The sequence below is a fragment of the Macrobrachium nipponense genome, chromosome 42 (assembly GCF_015104395.2).
Source record: "Macrobrachium nipponense isolate FS-2020 chromosome 42, ASM1510439v2, whole genome shotgun sequence".
In the NCBI taxonomy this organism is placed as follows: domain Eukaryota; kingdom Metazoa; phylum Arthropoda; class Malacostraca; order Decapoda; family Palaemonidae; genus Macrobrachium; species Macrobrachium nipponense.
Genome location: NC_061103.1, coordinates 24503612 through 24525747, shown reverse-complemented (window position 1 = coordinate 24525747; position 22136 = coordinate 24503612). Strand labels below are relative to the sequence as shown.

At 35.9% G+C, this 22136-nt stretch overlaps 1 protein-coding gene across 1 annotated transcript in view; it reads right to left on the bottom strand.

The window, feature by feature from the left end:
• The window catches only part of LOC135213306 (PDF receptor-like), a gene marked incomplete at its 5' end in the record, with an annotated part of 58722 nt that extends 39902 nt beyond the window's left edge, over nucleotides 1–18820 (bottom strand). The window contains 2 exon segments of the mRNA XM_064247286.1: nucleotides 16580–16666; nucleotides 18687–18820. Of these exon segments, the coding sequence (XP_064103356.1) occupies nucleotides 16580–16666; nucleotides 18687–18820 (221 nt within the window).
• Between the last annotated feature and the right edge of the window lie 3316 nt (nucleotides 18821–22136).

Genomic DNA, 22136 nt, shown 5'->3' with positions numbered 1-22136 from the left:
CTCTCTCTTTCTCTCTCTCTCTCTCTCTCTCTCTCTCTCTCTCTCCACGTACTAATTTGGGAATTGCAAGGGAATAAAATTTCGGAATCTGGGAAAAGGTCCTAAATTTGGAAAATTTGCAAATAAAATTCGGAAAATCCTTTGGCAAGGTTCTAATTTGGAAAATTTGCAAAAAAAATTCCGGAATAAATTGGAAAGGTTTCCTAACCCTAATTTGGAATGAAAAGAAATTCCGGGAACCGGTTTGGCCAAAAGGAAGTTAACTTTAATTTGGAAATTTAATGCAAAATTTCGAAGAATCTGGCAACGGCAAGGTCCTAATGTGGAATGCAAATTTCCGAATCTGAAAGGTCCTAATTGGAAATGCAAACTTCGAATCTGGACAAGGTCCTAATTTGGAATGGAAATTCGGTTGGCAATGTAACTAATTTGGAATGCAAAATTTTCGAATCTGGCAAGGTCCATTTGTTGAATGCAAAATTTCGACATCTGCAAGGTTCTAATTGGGGAATGGAAATTCGAGTGGAGTCACTAACTTGGAATGCAAAATTTCGAAATCTGGCAAGGGTCCTATTGGAATGTCAAAATTTCGAATCTGCAAAGGTCCTAAAAATTGGAAGGAAAATTCCGAGTTTGGCAAGTACTAATTTGGAATGCAAAAATTCGAATCTGGCAGGTCCTAATTGGAATCAAAATTCGAATCTGCAAGGTCCCTAATTTGAAATGGAAATCCGAGTTGGCAAGTACTTAATTGGAATGCAAAAATTCGAATTGGCAACGGTCTAATTTGGAATGGAAATTCCGAGTTTGGCAAGTACTAATTTGGAATGCAAAAATTTCTGAATCTGGCAAAGGTTCCTAATTTGGAATTGGAAATCCGAAAAGTTTTGGCAAGTACTAAAATTGGAATGGCAAAATTTCGAATCTGGCAAGGTCCTAATTTGGAATGGCAAAATTTCCGAGTCTGGCAAGGTTCTAATTTGGAATGGAAATTCCGAGTTGGCAAGTATTTAAATTTGGAATGCAAAATTTCGAATCTGGCAAGGTTCCTAATTTGGAATGCAAAATTTCGAATCTGGGCAAGAAAGGTTCCTTAAAGTTGGAATGGAAAATTCCGAGTTTGGCAAGTTTACTAACTTTGGAATGCAAAATTTCGATAAATGGCAAGGTCCTGAATTTGGCAATACAAAATTTCGGAATATGGCAAGGTCCTAACTTTGGAAAGGTGGAAATTCCGAGTTTGGCAAGTACTAATTTGGAATGCAAAATTTCCGAATCTGGCAACGGTCCTAATTTGGAAATTTGGAAATTCCCGGTTTGGCAAGCGACTATTGGGAAAAAATTGCGAAATTTCGAATTGGGCGTGAAGGTACCCTAATTGGAATGGAAATTTCCGGAAGTTTGGCAAAAGTTACCTAATTTGGAAGGCCAAAAAATTTCGAATCTTTGGCAAGGTACTAATTTGGGAATGCAAAAATTTCGAATCTTGGCAAAGGGTACCTTAATTTGGAATGGAAAATTACCGAGTTGGGCAAGTTACTAATTTGGAATGCAAAGTTTCGAAATTTGGCGATAGGTACTAATTTGGAATACAAAATTCGAATCTGGCTAAGGCCCTAATTTGGAATGGAAATTCCGAGTTGAGTTTGGGCAAGTTACTAATTGGAATGCAAAATTTCGAACTTTGGCAAGGTACCTAATTTGGGAATGGAAATTACCGAAGTTTGGCAAAAAGTTTACGAATTGGAATGCAAAATTTCGAATCTGCAACTCCTAATTTGGGAAATTGGAAAATTACCGAGTTTGGCCAAGCACTAATTTGGAATGCAAAATTTTCGGAATTGGCAAAGGTTTCCTAATTTTTTAATGGAAAATTTTCCGAGGCGGCAAGTACTAATTTGGAATTTGCAAATTCGAATCTGGCAAAAGGTTTCCTAATTTGGAATGCCAAAATTCGAATCTGGCAAGGTCCCTAATTTGGAACTGGAAATTCCGAGTTTGGCAAGTACTAATTTGGAATGCAAAATTTACGAATCTTTGCAAGGTCCTAATTTGGAATGGAAATTCCGAGTTTGCAAGGTCCTTAATTTGAATGGAAATTCCGAGTTTGGCAAGTAATAATGTGGAATGCCAAAATTTCGGGAAATCTGGAAAAGGTTTCTAATTTGGAATGGAAATTACGATTTGGCCAAGGTCAATAATTTCGGAAATGGGAAATTCCGAGGTTTGGCAAGCACTAATTTGGAATGCAAAATTTCGAAATCTTTGGCAAGGTCCTAAATTTGGAATGGCAAATTTCGAATCTGGCAAGGTCCTAATTTGAAATGGAAATTTCCTGAGTTTGGCAAGTACTAACTTTGGAATGCAAAATTTCGAATCTGGCAAGGTCCTAATTTGAGAATTTGCAAAATTTCGAATCTGACAAAATGTTCCTAATTTGGAATGGAAATTCCGCAGTTTGGGGCAAGGTTTTCTCCAGTTGGGAATTTGGAAATTCCCGGAAATTTGGCCAAAGTACTAATTTGTAATTTGGCAAAATTCGAAACTGCAAGGTCCTAATTTCGGAATGCAAAAATTTTCAAATCTGGCCAAAAGGTCCTAATTTGGAATGGGCAAAATTTCGAATCCTGGCAAGGTCCTAAATTTTGGAATGCAAAATTTCGGAATCTGGCAAAGGTTCCTAATTGGGAATGCAAATTTCGAATCTTTGGCAAGGTCACCTAATTTGGAATGGGAAATTCCGAGTTTGGCAAGTTTTTTTTTTTTAACCCTTGAAATTTGGAATGCAAAATTTCGAATCTTGGCAAGGTCCTAATTTGGAACTTTGGCAAAATTCCGGAAATCTTGACCAGGTCCTAATTTGGAATTTGGCAAAATTCGGATCTGTCAAGGTCTAATTTGGAATGGAAATTCCGAGCGTTTGGCAAGCTTTACTAATTTGGAATTGCAAAATTTCGAATCTCGGACAAGGTCCTAATTTGGAATGGAATCCGAGTGTTGGGCAATACTAATTTGGAATGCAAAATTTCGGAATTCTGGCAAGGTCCCTAAGTTTGGTAAATGGAATTTCCGAGTTTGGCAAGTAGCTAAATTTGGAATACAAAAATTTCGAACATGGCAAGGTCCAATTTAATTGTGGAATGGAAAATTCCGAGTTTGGCAGTAGACTAATTTAGGAAATACAAAATAATTTCGAATCCTGGCCAATGGTCCTTAATTTGGGAATGCAAAATTTTTCGAATCTGGACAAGAATTTTTTTTTTTGGTTTTTTTTTCCTAATTTGGAAGTGCCAAAATTTCGGAATCTTTGGTCAAGGTCTAATTTGGAATGGAACTTAACCGGAAGTTTTGGGCCGTAAAACTTAATTTGGAATGCAAAATTTCAGGACAACTGGCCTAAGGTTCCTAATTTGGAAATGGACTTTCCGAGTTTGGCTCCAAGTACTAATTTGGGAACTGCCAAAATTTTCGAATTACTGGCTCAAGGTCCTAATTTGGAATGGAAAAATTCCGAGTTTGGCAAGGTACCTAAATTTGGAATCCAAAGTTTCGGAAATCTGGCAAGGTCCCGAATTTTGGAATTTGGCAATTTTTCGAATCTGGCAATGGTACCCTAATTTGGAATGGCCAAAATTTCGAATGGCAAGGCAAGGTCCTAATTTTGGAATGCCAAAATTTCGAATACTGGCAAGGTCCTAATTTGGTAATCAAAAATTCGAAGTTTGCCAAGTAACTAAATTTGGAACGCAAAAGTTTTCGAATCTGGCAAGAGTCCTAATTGGAAAATTTGGAAATCCGGAAGGTTGGCAAAAAGTCGGTAATTGGAATGCAAAATTTCGAATCTGGCAAGGTCTTTAATTGGAATGGCAAAAAATTTCGAATTTGAACAAGGTCCTAAAAAAAATTTGGAATGCAAAAAATTTCGGATCTGTCAAGGTCCTAATTTGGAAATGGAAAATTCCGAGTTTGGCAAGTATAATTTGGAATGAAAATTTCGAATCTGGCAAGGTCTAATTTGGGAAGGAAATTTTCCGAGTTTGGCAAGTATAATTGGAATGCAAAAATTTCAACAAACCGAAATTGGCAAGGTATAATTTGGTTAATGGAATTTCCGGAAGGTTTGCAAAAAGTAACCTAATTTGGAATACAAAATTTCGAATCTGGCAAGGTCTTAAAAATTCGGAAGGCAATTTCCGGGGAATCCTGGCAAGTCTAATTTGGAATTGCAAAAATTTCGAATCTGGCAAAGGTCCTAATTGGAATGCAAAATTTCGAATCTGGCAAGGTCCTAATTTGGAATGGAAATTCCCGGAAGTTTGGCAAAGTAACTAATTTGGAATGCAAAATTTCGAATCTCGGCCAAGGATTCTAATTTGGAATGCAAAAATCGAATCTGGGAAACACAAGGTCCTAATTTGGAATCAATTTCGGAATTGTCAAGGTTTTTCCTAATTTGAATGAAAATTCGAATTTGGCAAGGTCCTAATTTGGAATGCAAAATTTTCGAATCTGCAAGGTTCCTAATTTGAAGGAAATTTTCGAGGTTTGCCCATACTAATTTGGAAAACCAAATTTCGAATCTGGCAAGGTCTTTAATTTGGAAATGGATTTCCGGAAGGTTCGGCAATACTAAGGTTGGAAAATTTAAAACAATCCGGAATCTGCAAGGTCCTTTAATTTGAATGCAATCGAATCTGGCAGGTCCTTTAAAATTTGGAAGCATTTCCGAAATTTCGGCAAGTACTAATTTGGAAGCAAAATTTCGAATTGGCAAGGTCCTAATTTGGAATGGATTCCGAGTTTGGCAAGTACTAATTTGGAATGCAAAATTTCGAATCTGGCAAGGTCCTAATTTGGAATGGAAAAATTCCGAGTTTGCAAGTCAATTTGGAAAAATTTGAATCGGGCCGGTGGCAAGTAAAACCTAATTTGGAATGCAAAATTTCGAAATGGCAAGGTCCTAATTTGGAATGCAAAAATTCGAATCTGGCCAAGGTTCCTAATCGGAATGCAAAATTTCGAATCTGGGCAAGGTCTTTAATTTGGAAATGAATTTCCTGAGTTTGGCAAGTACTAATTTGGAATGCAAAATCGAACCTGCTAAAAGGTCCTAATTTGCAAAATCGGAATCTCCAAGGTGGAAGTAAGGTTAATTGAAAATTTGAATTGCCGCAATTTCTGTAATCAAAACTAATGGAATGCAAAATTTCGAATGGAAAGGTCCTAATTGGAATGGAAATTCGAGTTTGGCAAGTACTAATTTGGAAGCAAAGTTCGAATCTGGCAAGGTCCTAATTTGGAATGGAAATTCCGAGTTTGGCAAGTACTATTTGGAATGCAAAATTTCGAATCTGGCAAGGTCTAATAATTGGAATGGAAATTCCGAGTTTGGCAAGTACTAATTGGAATGAAAATTTCGAATTTTGTCTAGATATTAATTTGGAAAGCAAAATTTCAAATTTGGCAAGATACTAATTTGGAATGCAAAATTTCGAATTTGGCACGACAATAATTCGGAATGGAAATTTCGAATTTCGGGCAAGACACCTAATGTGGAATGCAAAATTTCGGAATTGGCAGGTAATAAAATTCGGATTGGAAATTTTCGAATTGGCAAGGACAATAATTCCCGAATGGAAATTTTCGAATTTGCAAGGACACTAATTCGGAATGGAAATTTTCGAAATTTGGCAAGACACTTAATTCGGAATGGAAATGTCGAATTTAGGCAAGACACTAATTCGGAATGGTAAATTTCGAATTTGGCAATGACCACTAATTCGCGGAAATGGAAACTTTTCGAATTTGGCAAGACACTAATTCGGAATGGGAAATTTTCGAATGTTGGCAAGAACCTTAATTCGGAATGCAAAATTTCGAATTTGGTAAGACACTAATTTCGCAATGCAAAATTTCGAATTTGGCAAGACATAATTTGGAATGCAAAATTTCTTTAATGCAAAATTTCGAATTTGGCAAGACACTAATTCGGAATGGAAATTTTCGAATTTGGCAAGACACTAATTCAGAATGGAAATTTCGAATTTGGCAAGACACTAATTCGGAAGGGAAATTTTTCGAATTTGGAAAGACACTAATCGGAATGCAAAAATTCGAATTTGGCTAGACATTAATTCCCCATGCAAAATCGAATTTGGCAAGACAGCTAATTCGGAATGCAAAAGTTTCGAATATGGCAAGACACTAATCGGAATGGAAATTTTCGAAATTTGGCAAGACACTAATTTCGGAATGGCAAATTTCGAACGAATTGGCAAGACATAAATTCGGAATGCAAAATCGAATTGGTGTAGAAGACACTAATTCGGAATGCCCAAATTTCGCAATTTTAATTTTTTAATGTAATCTGCAAGACACTAATTCGGAAATGGAAATTTTCGAATTTGGCAAGACAATAATTCGGAATGCAAAATTCGGAATTTGGCAAGACACTAATTTCCGGAATGGATATTTTCAAGGGAATTGGCAAAGGGTAATAAGTTGGAATTTTCCAAAATTCGAATTTGGCAAGCTAATGCATCATGATGATTACAGATCATTGTCATTCAATTGACACTCGCTCCCCCGTTTTCGGAAAAAAAAAAAAAATATGGCGACTCATCAAAAAACAACTAAATACTCTCTCTTTATATTTCACTGATATACCTCGTATAGAGTCTTAGTTCACCTTGGTTGGGAGGTTTATAATCAAACGCTGATGAATATTCACAAGGAAATATCGCAATCTATTCGGAAGTCCCTGAGCTCCTCTATTACACGTATAATAAACCAGTACACTGAAGTACTCACTTAATATGGGAAGATGAAGTCACGCTTTTAAATGTCTCAGAAACGCGATATCGTTAGTAAATGTCACTTTATTAACCTCATAAAACAACATTTCCAACAGCTTACACCTGCGTAGATTTGTAATAAGGCTAAATGAATTGTACACAAGAATATAAGGTGTTATAAGATCCTCCAATACACTGCACCTATTTTAGAAAAATCTACAGCTAACAAGATATGTTCTGTATTTATCATTTACAGCGTAGACGCCGGCGGGAAGGGCAACCCAGTACGTGAAAGTAACCTGGACCTGAGAGAGAGAGAGAGAGAGAGAGAGAGAGAGAGAGAGAACTTCGATGAAATGAGTCACAAACAACAAAGCTATAAGCCGATTTCATTTCTCTTGCTTTTACAATCCATCGAGTGCTTTCAGCCATAAAGCTTATCCACCTGTTTCATTAGCTGAGCATATGACCGAAAATGTATCCTAAACATTAAAGCACACTATTACGATTTGATAAACCTTGAATAGATTAATCACCCCTCGCATCACTGGCATTCAAAGTATCCATTTACATACGTAAGGATTCCAGTGGCGTTTGGAACGTTGGATTTTCCAGTTGCCAGCGGCGATTGAATGTAATTAGGATAATGAGGAAATCGAGTGACCTCATCAAAGGTCATCATAACTAACCAAATAAAAGAAAAGAAAAAAAGCTGGAATTCTAGCAAAAAAAAAAGAAAAGAAAAAAAACTGGAATTCAAAGATGCTGCAAGACTCAAACCTATGCGAGCACATGATGACTCCTCAGGCTTGAGAATACAGATACAAGAAGTCGAAAATCCAAAATTTGCTTGAATAAACAAACCTCCTACTTCCTATGAATGTGACGTCTATGATGAATAACCATTTGGAAGACTTCTTTCCTATTTTGAACCTATCTTTAGTACCTAGGACAGTGGTTCTTGACCTTTTGATGACCCCAGACCCCCAATCAATTGCCCAATATCGTTCAATAACCTTGGCTTAAGTACCACTTAAGTACTATTTGTTGACAATACAACTTAATATAATTATTTTAACACATACTTTAGGTATGAATAGCTAGGAATAGAACGTACAAAAGATCAAGAGCATTTATAGCTTTATGTAGATATTCATTTCCAAAATATTCCCATGTACACATTGACACATTAAAATCGATTATATACAAATATCCAGAGATCAAGTCTCATTCCCCAAGCATGTGGTTCTCATACCACCAAGGGGTATGGATACCCCCTTCTTAAGAACGACCCCTGACCTAGGAGATCAAAACTTTGATGGCTTTTCAAAACAAGTTCATTTCTGAATAAATTGCTTAAGGATTGGGAAATCTCCCTTTTCACAAATGGGCAACACTAAGAAGATGGCTGGGAAAGGTATAAAAAATGGTATACTCGTAAATAACTCTGCACTCGGAGTTATAAGGCCCCCTTGCACTATCTGTCAATAATATTCAAAGCCTGAAAATTTAGTCAGGTTTAAGATCAGTAAATAAACTGATGGGGTAGAAGGATTGTCTAGTGACGTCATGGTTCAGAATGAAGAGTCGAAATGAATCGAACTGTGCCTTAATACACCACACGAAATTCAAATGAGATTAGAGACGAGCTTTTGAAACTTTCTTGAAGAGGAAGGTCATAATAATCAAATGGATTTATATACCTATATATATATATATATATATATATATATATATATATATATATATATATAGATATATATATATAGAATATTATATATATATATATAGTATGTATATATGACTCCTGTGTGTGTGTCTGTGTGTATATCATACTGTGCCCGTACATACGAAAAGAAGCCGTGCGAATATAGCTTATAACTAATGTACGGGAATAACTTGAAAATTATCTATGTCGTGGTCATGGAAAAAAAATAAATAAATAAAAAAAGTCCTTATTTTTTTTAGATAAGATTTGCAATCTAATATGCATCATATTCAGCTACAGTTGCGCAATGCCTCAGAAACCTTTATTCACACAAAGAGAGTTATGCTGCAATGCAACATAGAGTAAGCCAAAGTCGAAAAATTTAAATTGATTTCAGAGAGAGGAGAGTCAAAAAGCAGCTTTAGGTTTTTTTTTTTTAAAGATTTAATCGTACCGTCCAAATTTCCCTAATATCTGTTTTAGATTTCCAAAGAGCATTCAGGTGGAGAAGGTTATCAAGGACAGAGTTCATTCCACAAAAAAGCAAGACATTCGTCGCTGAGACTTGCGACTAAGCTGAATGTTGAAGTCGGCTGGAGACTTTCATTGCTCCTCTCAATATCGGATAAAAAAAAAACATCTATTGTAAAGTCAAGCTTTGGTTATATTGCAAGTCATGTGTGCCTTTCGAGCAATATCAGATTCCTGAAAACACACTAATGAGGCTTTGGAGATGAAAATACGCTAAATAGGCAGGGGAGATGAACAGAATTCCTATTTCTTTATTAACCTTCAGTCGAATTCTTAGAATCTACGAAAAATAACTAATTAAGGAAACTACCTGTCGTTATTTATCTCAAGCATATCAATAAAACGAAGATAACTTAGATCTTATAAAGATTACTATCTTGACTACCTGATAAGAGGACCCAAAACTTTATATTATATTTTATATAATAATAAACTCCGAGAGGGTAGGAAGGGGACGGGAGGATAGGGGAGACATGAACCCTCCTCCTGAAAACCTGTTTATCCCACTCCAGAAAAAAACCTGTTTGTCCGCCCCGGTGGGGTGTGGGGTAGGTCCCTACCTACCCCATCGGGAGGGAAGGGGAGCAGCAGCACTGGGTTCCAGCGTGTGTAGCACGTGAAAACTAGTTCGTCATGAATAATTCCCATCATTCTAATTGCTTTTCTTTCACTGTTGGGAAGACCACATAAACTATATCACTTATTCGTCAACAAAATTATAAAGGTCAAACAGATATGCTTAGTTAAAACGAATTTATACCATTGTAAATAATCACCTCGACTCCATTAAAAGAAATTGTAGATGAATCATAATTTAAAAAAAATATGTTTTCCATTTTACTTCCTGGCATTAGAGCTTGAACTGACACCGTAGAAACTGTTCACTCCAGAGGAATTTATACAAGTTTTAAATATTCGTTGCGAATACTTTATAAAAGACTAATCAACTTCCTTCTTACTGTGGACGAACTTCTTAAAGCCCTTGTAACTTCACACCTTCGGGGCATGAAAAGAGAATACGGAAACTTCTGAACAAAGTTGAGGGAAATACAGAATGAAGAAAGGAGAGTCTTAACACATTAAAAATAAATAATAAATAATCAATGAATGAACACATAAAAATGTATTAAAATGCAAGGAGAACAATATTAGGGTCGTATTATATCTGCACCTTCGCTCGAACTTCTGAAGTTTTCTGAAGTTCCAACTGCACGAATTCAAAAGGAAAGCCACAGCAATTTCCTCAGCGCCAGAGTGGAGGTCAAACTCAATCCGCATTTTTCGAAGTGAAGAAATTCCTAATGATATTTATTTTCCTGCATCGAAGGAAGTTAGAGCAGCTCCTCTGAGAACTTGGGACACATGCTCTGAATTCTAGCGTCATTCACTGTATATATAATATATATATATATATATATATAATATATATATATATATATATATATATATATATAATATATATCTATATATATTATAATATAAAATATATATATATATATATATATAATTATATATATATAATACATTTTTCGTTAAAAGCAATTGCTTTAGTGGCATCAATAAGTTTCTTGCAGGTATCTTCATACCGACGAAGTTTTTTCCGATTCTCGTTCGTCAATTTCTGGTGAAAAATACGCAGACTTCCTTCTTCCATTTATTGAATTTTGTCGCGACAGCTGTTATGGCATTATCAAGCGACTACTGACTTACAATCTGGCTTTTCGGCCTATTTATTTCATCGTGTGGGAGGTATGACCTTGAGGTATGGGTACTGGTTAGTCTGGGGATTAACAGCTTAAGGGCGTTGTTTTGGATACAAAGAACATAAGGACATATGTACTGTGACAATAAAAGTGAAAGTTTAAACAGTTGTTAAATAAATATTCAAAATACAATGCTATGTGCTAGTGTTTCCTTAAGTGTATGTCTAAAATTTAATGTTACATGTTGGTTTTAGAAAAAAAAAATACAAAATTACATACAGGAATGAAAATGAATATAGAAATATAAATTACAGAATAAATATATATATATAATATATATATATATTTATATATATATATATATATATATATATATGATATATATATTATAGCCTGCATAAAGGTACAAATCAGATAATTTCTGTTTATACATAAATGTGTATAATTTAAATTTGAGTGAGTGAGCGTGAGCGTGTGTGTGTGTGTGTGTGTGTGTGTGTGTGTGTGTGTCCAAATGGTCTACGTTGGTTAACGGCTGCAGATTCGTGTTGGGCGGGGTCTCAGCGACCTGAGCAAGGATGTTACTTGGCTCTCGTTGACGCTGGGTCCTCCCATGTCTTCTAAGGGGCGCGATGTTCTCGGTGGGTTGGGGCGCACCGTCTGGTCCCTGTTTGCTTGTGTATTTCTTCTCCTGCTGGAGGGGAGTATATGGTCCGATTCTTGTTGGACGTTCAAGGTCGGCTTCTGAATAGCGATGCTCACCGCTTCCGTTATTAAGAGCCGACCGTAGTTGTCTTCTCTGTGCACGACCTGGGTGCCTTCTATGAGCTCTTGTAGAGATGGCTTCCTGTCGTGAACATCTATGTAATGTTGATGGATGGCCCCTTGATTTCTATGAGCCAGCAGACGTCTCCGAAGGGTCGTTGTAGTGTGCCCGATGTAGTTTTGACTGTGAGATTTACACATCTCCTCTGGACAAGTAAATTTGTAAACTACATTCGTGCACATCTCCTTCGGTCCCCCCGGAGCGGTGCTGTTCTTCATTATTAAGGCTGCTACAAGGTTGGGCTTACTATATATCCTGAGGCTTATTTTGTGGTAAGGGGCATTTGGGGTTACGCCTCTGTTTATTATCCCGCGTAGTGTGCAGCAATCCTCCTTGTATGCAGATCCATAATGTACACGATGGTAAATAATCAAGTTCTCCTCATTTTTCGTCGTCGTGTTGGGTTGGTAAAATTCGTCCATTTTCTTTTTTATTGCTGCTTCGATCATTTGATCTGCATAGCCGTTGTTTGTTAGCAGTTGGCGAATTCGATCGAGTTCGTTATGTATGTCTCTCCATGATGTGCTGTGCGTGAAGGCTCTGTTGACATACGCACTCACGACAGACTTTTTGTATGCGTCCGGGCATTCCCCGCGTGCGTTCAAGCAACGGCCAGCGTTCGTTGCTTTCGTATAAACGGTCGTCTTAAACTGTCCTTCTTGTTGTTTTACCAGGACATCAAGAAATGGCAAAGTCTTCTGATGGCTGTGCTCTGTGGTGAAGTTGAGCACTGAGTTTCTTTTCAGAGCATCTGCTAGTTTTCTGGCATCGTCAGGTTCTTTTATTGTGACGAATATATCGTCGATGTACCGCCCATAAATCCTAGGTTTTTTATGCTCTCTAAAGGTCCTTTCTTCGACGGTGGCCATGTACATATTTGCAAAAAGGACCCCTAGTGGGGATCCCATGGCGACTCCGTCTACTTGTCGAAATAATTCACCCTGATGAGAGAGGAAAGGGGCCTCCGTAGTGCTAGCCTTCAGCATATCTCGGAGGACATCTTCGGAAATGGGCAGCGGGTTCTTCTCGGACCTGTGTACTATATATATATATATATATATATATATAATATATATATATATATATATATATATATATATATATATATATATATAACGAAATAACAATGATCAGACAGAAGTCCAGATGAAGCTTTTACCATAAGCTATTCATAATATACTGAGAGAGAGAGAGAGAGAGAGAGAGAGAGAGAGAGAGAGAGAGAGAGAGAGTACTTTGTATATACATGCAAATTTTCATCATCTGATGCACTCGTTACATTAATGATAGGTTGTTAAGCTTAATGCCGGGCAAACTCTCTCGCTCTCCTCTCTCTCTATCTCTCCTCTCTCTTTCTCTCTCCACATCTTACGAATGGGATCTAATTACAGCCGAAACTTTTTACAATCACAAAATTAGGGTACCCTCGAGATCTTAAAGCGTAAACACACACACACACACACACACACACACACACGAATAAAGAAAAGAAAAAAAAAAGCGTTTGAAAAGGCCTGAGACTTTAGCATGGACTGGCATTGCTGATTCGGCTTTTCTTGACAAGGAAGATGTAAATATAAAATTAATAAGAATCTCCTGACGGTCGGAAACACGTTCCAGATGACACCACATACAACGACCAGTAATCCGGCTGGGAATTATAACATCTTGGTTTAGAGAGAGAGAGAGAGGAGAGAGAGAGAGAGAGAGAGAGAGAGAGAGGTATCTTGGGCAAATTACCGCGTCACTTAATTTCTTTCCACCGGTTAATTGGTCTCTTCCCGCTCGTTCCACTAATTGCTTCCACCCGTACTTGATTCCTTCCCGCCAGTCATTAATTTCGTACAACCCGTTATTTGATTCCTTCCCGCCAGTCACTTAAGTTCTTCCCACCCGGTTACTTGGTTCCTTCCCGCCAGTCACTTAATTTCTTCCCACCCGTTACTTGATTCCTTCCCGCCAGTCACTTAATTTCTTCCCACCCGTTACTTGATTCCTTCCCGCCAGTCACTTAATTTCTTCCCACCCGTTACTTGATTCCTTCCCGCCAGTCACTTAATTTCTTCCCACCCGTTACTTGATTCCTTCCCGCCAGTCACTTAATTTCTTCCCACCCGTTACTTGATTCCTTCCCGCCAGTCACTTCATTTCTTCCCACAGTCACTTAATTCTTTACTACTGGTCACTTAATTTCTTTTTACCAGTCACTGAATTCCTTCCAAATGGTCATTTAATTCCTTCCCGCCGGTCACTTACTTCCTTCCCACTGGTCATTTAATTCCTTACAAGAAGTTTCATTGGCGTTTGTAAGGCTGCGACATTAATCCTAAATAAAGAGGATATTTTTTTAACGAGAAATATAAATATCATAGCGGCAAGTGTAAGACGTCTATAATCTGATTAATTCAGGAACCTAAAATTGGAACTCGTGTAATATGATGTGTAACGCTCAGAATATGCATTTTTTAATTATCAGTTTACGATATGAGAGAGAGAGAGAGAGAGAGAGAGAGAGAGAGTTTATTCGGCACAAGGCTACAGAGACCAAATAATTTGTTAAAAAATTCTAGATTTTGGATATATATATATATATATATATATATATATATATATATATATATATATATATATATATATATATCTATATATATATATAGGGTATCATATATATATATATATAGAGATGAAATATAATAGATATGAGAGAGAGAGATATAGATACTTGAGAGACGAGAGAGAGAGAGAGAGAGAGAGAGAGAGAGAGAGAGAGAGAGTTTATTCCGCACAACGCTACCGAGTGACCAATAATAATCCTGAAAAAAATTCTAGATTTGGATATATTATAAATTGTATATATATACCTTAATATAATATATAAATTAAATAATAGATTAAAAAAGTTAAGATATATATGTTTTTTAGGTATATATACTATATATATATAATAATATATTATAAAAAAAAAAAAAAAAAAAAATGTATAATATACTATATAATATATATATAATTATTACATAATTATATCTATATATGATATATATATATAATATATAGATATAGGATATATATATATATATATATATATATATATATATATATATATATATATATATATATATATATATATAAATAAGAGAGAGGGAGAGAGAGAGAAAGAGAGAGAGAACCCAAGATCCCATTTAGATTCTAGATAGTGGTGTGAGAGAGAAGAGAGAGAGAGAGAAGAGAGCGAGAGAGAGAGAGAGAGAGAGAGAGAGATAATGTCAACAAATTCTGCTTTAAAGGCAGGTTGTATCAATGTATCAATTACAGGACCATTAAAATGGTCATGGTATACCTGAATAAACTTAAAATGGCTTTTCTTCCGTCAAACTTTATTTTGGAAATTAGGCAAATGAGAAGCTTGTAGTTGCTTTCAGTATCATTATTGTTATTAATAAAAAAAAAAGCCAAAAAATGCGCCGTAGTTTCTTCGGCGCAAACAAGTTTTCTGTACAGCGTATAATCAAGGCCACCGAAAATAGATTTAGTTTTCAGTGGTCACGATATAATGCTATATGTGCCGCGGCCCATGAAACTGTCAGCCGGCCGTGGTGGCGTGCTGTTGCGTTACCAGACGCACGACTATACTAACTTTAACCTTAAATACAATAAAAACTACTGAGGCTAGAGGGCTGCAATTTGGTATGTTTGATGATTGGATGGTGGATCATGAATATACCAATTAGTAGTTTATAAGATCTGAGGGCGGACAGAAAAAGTGCGGATGGACAGACAAAGTCATCTCAATAGTTTTCTTTTACAGAAAACTAAAACGATTGACTATGGAACCAACTTATAAGAAAAAGTTAAGGAAGAGCAAACCTATCAAAGTTGGGATAATACCTTCTCATTAAAACCATTTGTCGTCTTTGCCTCTATCTGTCTGGCAATCACCCACCATTCTCTCTCTCTCTCTCTCTCTCTCTCTCTCTCTCTCTCTCTATCTCTGCCAGAAAGTTGATAAGCTCATTATTTTAGACATCTGCTGTGGCGGCGAGAGATAACTGCTTTCTTTCGTCAGCAAAAATGTTCGACGTGAACATAACCTTGAACAAAGGATGAAATCTTTTAAAATTAAATATCTGTTTTGTTTAGTTCAGGTTGGTAAACGCTATCTTGTGTTTAAAAGGTTATAAAAGATTATTACAAACAGAGACAGTCTGGAATGATTGATGGCACGTGCTACGCTGTGCTGGAATCTGGCGCTGCCCTTCATATCTCCTCTATCCTTCCAATCCCCTATCTACCCCGCCCTCACCCAGGGAGGACAAACAGGTTTGCCGGAAGAGGGTGGATGTGTCAGGTCTCTCCTACCTTCCAGATCCCCCACCAACTCCGCCCCCACCCGGGGCGGACAAACAAGTAAGATCAACTCTGTTTTGATTATTATAGATTGATGTCTGTGCTAGGTTAGGTTAGGATGAGCTAGGTCAGATAATAATGAAAGGTAACATCATTATTTAGAGAACTTCCCTTTTAAATACTTGTTCTAAAATGAAAAACATGAGCACTCAATTAAGAACAAAACTACTGCATGCTTATCAACGAATACAATTATATAGACCAATGAATGGATGAACGTATATGTGAGGAATATTGCCAAAAAAAAAATGAAACTTATAGCAAATGCGTTTGGTTCTAGATGCTTCAGTTGCAATAAAAGAGATGGTATTCATGACGACAGATCTTCATTTTATATGCACACGCACACATACACAAACGCCAGAGAGCGAGAGAGAGCACGCGCGCACACAAACAGCAGCACACACAATTTTGTTATGAGTCACGCAGTGAATGAGTTTCTTCACATTCATCCAGATCCGTTCTCGCGTTTTTGATACGTTCCTAATATCTCACAGACACAGGGCAAATCAGTACGTACGTTCTTCCAGTTTTGCCGGTGAGGGTCATGGGAATATAAAATACAAAAAACTACGGTTACAGAACTGACTACACATTACTGAGGTGTACTTACTCTGTGTCCGTATACAAAAGGGCTGTAGTGGAAGCCCAGGTGGCGGTCATTATGACAGGCAGACCCCATCCTATTGCATAAAACATCCTTTTTGGGAAGAAGAAAAAAAACATTAATAGTGGGCCTTGATGTAAAGAGTGTAAATACATATTGTAATTTGTATAAGGAAAAATAAATGAACTGTGTCTACAAAAAGTTATTTATTCCTGCTAAAAGAATAATACGAAAGATGCAGTTACTTCTGCATAAGTGAGGAGAGAGAGAGAGAGAGAGAGAGAGGAAATGACATTACATCTGGGAATGAAAAATAAAAATAGATGTTTTATTTCTAATAGGTAAGATATGATAATATGAACAATGCGTTTACCCTTTCCATGAGAGAGCGAGAGAGAGATAGAGAGAGAGAGAGAAGAGGAGAGAGAGAGAGAGGAGAGAGAGAGAGAGCAGGCGGATATCGAAGAGGGAGAACGAGTACCTGGACAAAAGCAAAGGATAGGAAGAATGTAAATAAGAAGAGTGACGGAGAAGGGAATAATAATAATAATAATAATAACAACGATAATAACAATACATCAAAGTGTATAGAAAGTCTCAAAGCAAGATGAAAATAATGACTAGATACAATGATAATCACAATAAACGTTGAATCATTTGAAATCTATTGAAGAAGCGATAATGTAATGCAGCAGCAGGGATATCTAATCCAGAAAAAAAAACTCAAAAGAGGAAAGACAAATATTAGGATATAACCAAGAAAAATTACAAAAAGGAAAAAAGATATAAAGATTTATTATAGATGACTAAAAGGATTAAAGAGGGAATGAGGGTACAGTGGAAGATGCATAAAGTAATGAAATAAAAGAATGAATAAAGAGGATTGAATTGGAATTAGCAGAGGAGATGGAATTAAAAATCTAAAGTGGCATAAAAGAAGAGACAAATGAGAAATGAAAAAAAATAAATAAATAAATGGGAATGTGCTGCCAGATGCACGATCCATGGCTAACTTGAACCTTGAATAAAATAAAAACTGCTGAGGCTGAGGGCTGCAATTTGGTACACTTGATGTGAATTAGCTGATTATTATCGTAGATGGCTGATGGAGATTTTTAGATGTATGGTATTGTCGCTAATTAGTGAATGCAATTAAAAAAAATTATGGAAAAGGTATATTTTACTTTAGAATTGAGTACGTGCAACTGACTGATTTAGTCCTAATTGGTCTTAGTTAACTGCGTATTACAACTAACTACCAGTCTAATAGCTGGCGAGAAAGAATGACACAAGAGATCAGAAAAGGATTATGAATGAAGTTCGTAATAAGAGAAGCGGGAATGAGAATGTGAGCGAGAGTAAGATCACAGGTGAAATATGAACCAGGAGGGATGAAGAAACGAATGTTAACGGATGGTGGAAGGGAGGAAGTAGGAGGTTATTTGGGAGAAAAATCAACGGATAATGGCAGGATAAAAGAAAGAGAAGAAACAAGATGACAGGGTATAATTCGGAAGAAGATGACCCAGATAGTGCAGGAGTGAAAAGGATTATGTAGAGGAAATATATGCAAAACTTTTGAAAGGGAGAGGCACTACTGGTGAGCCTCTGCAGTTATGTTGTAGAGGTTCCTTAACGAAAATTCAACCCCGATTCGGCTGATAAAGGATGAATGTGACGGCTACAAGTGATTTTTTTTCTAAACCCATCCATCTGGTGGGGGAATTGGAATATAAATGGAAAACTTACATGCATACAGCACACACGATATACTATATATATATATATATATATATATATATATATATATATATAATATATATATATATATATATATATATATGTATGCATGTATATATATATAAATATATATATATATATATATATATATATATATATATATATATATATATATATATATATATATATATATATATATATATATATATATATATATATATATATATATATTTGTATGTGCGTGTAAAAATCTAAAAAGAAATGAGAGAGAGAGAGAGAGAGAGAGAGAGAGAGATTGATCAAAATAATTCTTAACCTATCACCCGTCTAACCCTTTGCCTGACAGCAACGCCTCCCGACATTCCCCTCTCACCTGTAATTAGGTTTGTCGTGGAAGACTGTAAGCGTCACCATGTTGTGCAGGTACAACCCCTCTATGAACATCCACATGAACATGGCTGTACGTGCGTACTCAAGAAGCACGTAGAAGCTCTCGCAGACAACTGGCTGGAATAGAAGGAAACAGTAAAGGTCCCTCAAAGGTGGTACAGTTGAGCTGCTCATCTAATTAATCATCCAATGCCAATGTGACTTTTGGTTCAGTTCGTTTTCTTTTCTGGATAATTACTTCATACTTTGCTATTAAGGTTTCATCAAGGTTTGGTTCTGGAAGGTTGTATTTATATAATCTGTAATATTAACGGGTGGGATTATCGGTATTATTAACATTATTAAAAGAATAATAATAATAATAATAATAATAATAATAATAATAATAATAATAATAATAATAATAATAATAATAATAAAATAATTATTATTATTATTATTATTATTATTATTATTATTATTATTATTATTATTATTATATTATATTATTATTATTATTATTATTATTATTAGAAAAATAGAGAAGAACCTTTATAAATATTAATGCAGCTGAGGCAGCAATCACTTAAATAATAATAATAATAATAATAATAATAATAATAATAATAATAATAATAATAATAATTATTATTATTATTATTATTATTATTATTATTATTATTATTATTATTATTATTATTATAAAAATAGAGAAGAACCTTTATTAAAATTAATGCAGCTGAGGCAGCAATCACTTAATATAATAATAATAATAATAATAATAATAATAATAATAATAATAATAATAATAATAATAATAATAATAATAATAATAATGCACGACGTGCAATATGAAACACGAGACCATAAACCACATAGCAAGCGAATGTCCGGCACTTGCACGGATCAGGCTAAGGTGATACGTGCCAATAGACCACAGACCAGACAAACTCTGTGATGATTTCGAAAAATACTATCCTTACAGGTCTTCTCCTTAATAATAATAATAATAATAATAATAATAATAATAATAATAATAATAATAATAATAATAATAACAGTTAAAAAGAATGCAACTCCCGTATGCCAATAAGCTTATTTTTCGCCTTCTCAGCTGGGGGCATTTAAGTTATACCCGAAAACGGGTTCAACCCTTGGTGTCATTATCCTCCTGTTAAGGGTAGCCAGGTCTACCGAAGCGCCGGAATATATTATAATATATAATATATTGTAATAAATAAACTTCGTACAGCTGTTTTAGAACTGACTTGCTGAAACGAATAAATAAAGATATTTTCATGAAACATTTACAAGAGAGCGCCTTCCTCTTACTACTACTACTACTATACTACTACTACTACTACTACTACTATAATAATAAAATAATAATAATAATGATTATTATTATTATTATCATTTTCTATCTCAGTCATCCTATTCGACTGGGTGGTCCTTATTGTGTGAGGTTCCGGGTTGCATCCTGCCTCCTTAGGAGTTAATCACTACTACTACTACTACTACTACTACTACTACTACTACTACTACTACTACTACTATTATTATTATTATTATTATTATTGTTATTATTATTATTATTATTATTATTATTATTTGTTAATATAATTAAAAATAAAAATCCTAAATGAAAACACATGGCAATAACAGAATCTCTGCAGAGATGACTCTATGTAGATAACCTCATGGTATCTAGAATGAGTTGGAACTGACAAACAAAACCCGGCAACTAGAAGTCTTTAAAAGGATATCAATGAAAAACATCATGAATGAATATGGTCACTATAGAGGCACTGCAACCTACGTTGGTTGTGATGAGAATATTTAGCATGCACATCCTCAATAAAATATCGAAAGAAACTAGTACAGATAAACAAGGTTTTTGGAAAAGGCCAGCAATGTCCAGTGTAAATGTTTGGAGACAAATATCTAACAGAAACAGGGGATTGAAATTTAGAGATCCGTTCTGATGGTTGTTGCAGATTATGAAGAGCTTACTGCAGTTTCGTCATGTGACATGAGTGCAAAGTAGTGACGACATGAGTGCAAAGTAGGGAACTCCAGAATAATGTTACGTCAACCTTTGTTCTCAGTCCTTCCCATGAATTTTATAATTAAAAACGTGGCTGGAGATGGAAAGGAAGGTTTAGGTTGGAGTCAAAAACGTAAAGATAGTTGACAGACGTCAAATATGAAGATGATGCTGTATTAACCTAAAATGCGCCACAAGGTTGACGAATACAAAGGTTGTTGAATATGATGCCTCATGAAATATTATCACTTATACACGCCTGACGTTTATGCTGACGAATATTGAGTCAAACATTTTACTAAATATCGAATTCATTCTACCCTGAGCATAACTTATACCTAAAAGAAACTAATTAATAAGTACTTTTTCGAATCTTGGCCGGGGCAGATGCACAATTCCATCGGGTGTAACTTATTCATAAAGTATTGTAAATTCGTTATTAAGTGATATATGCGGCTCAATATTTATTAGTAAAACAGCATATCCAGAGAGATGTGACTCAGATTAGATCCAGGGGAAAAAAGTAGAACTGAGGACAAAGTATACACAAAGGAAAGAAACAGGAAAAGAGGAGAAAGGAAGAATGCGGGTGAATACTGAATATATAAAATACAGGTTCTCTTGAGAGGGGGGGGGGGGGGGGTGGGGGGGGGGGGGGGGGGAGGAATTAATGCAAGACTTAAAACAAGGCAAATAAAACAACAGGCAATCGGAATACACAACCAAATAAGATTAAAACTGCATTACTAACATAAGATTATATACTAGTATAGCATGAGCTTGCCAAACGGATAATAATCTAACACGGCAGGGAGACAATATATAAAAGCTTTCGCCGACTGAGACGGAAACTTTAAGCTGAATATTAGGAATCAGATGGAAAAATCAACTGAGAAATGATATCAAAGGGGAAATTACGGAAGTCCCATACGTAGGTGAGATAATGAAAGGGAGATGAAGGTGGCTTGGAGAAGCCATCTCCTTCACACAACTCCTGAGAGAAAAGTGCTTAATAGTCTCAACTGGGCGAGAATAGTGCGTGATAGTGCAGGCCTGGCGAGAATAGTGCGTGATAGTGTAGGCTGGACGAGAATAGTGCGTGATAGTGTAGGCTGGTCGAGAATGGCGCGTGATAATGTAGGTTGTGCGAGAATAGTGCGTGAAAGTATCGGCTGGGTGAGATAATGGGAAGATAAGTATCGGCTGGGTGATTATAGTGCCTGATAGTTTCAGCTGTGGGGCAGAATGGTGCGGGACAGTGTCGAATGAGTGAGAATAGTGTGTGATAGTATTGGCTGTGAGAGAATACTGCGTGATGGTGTCGGCTGGGCGAGAATAGTGCGTGATAGTGTCAGCTGGGGGAGAATAGTGAGTGATAATGTAGGCTGGGTGAGGATAGTGAGTGAC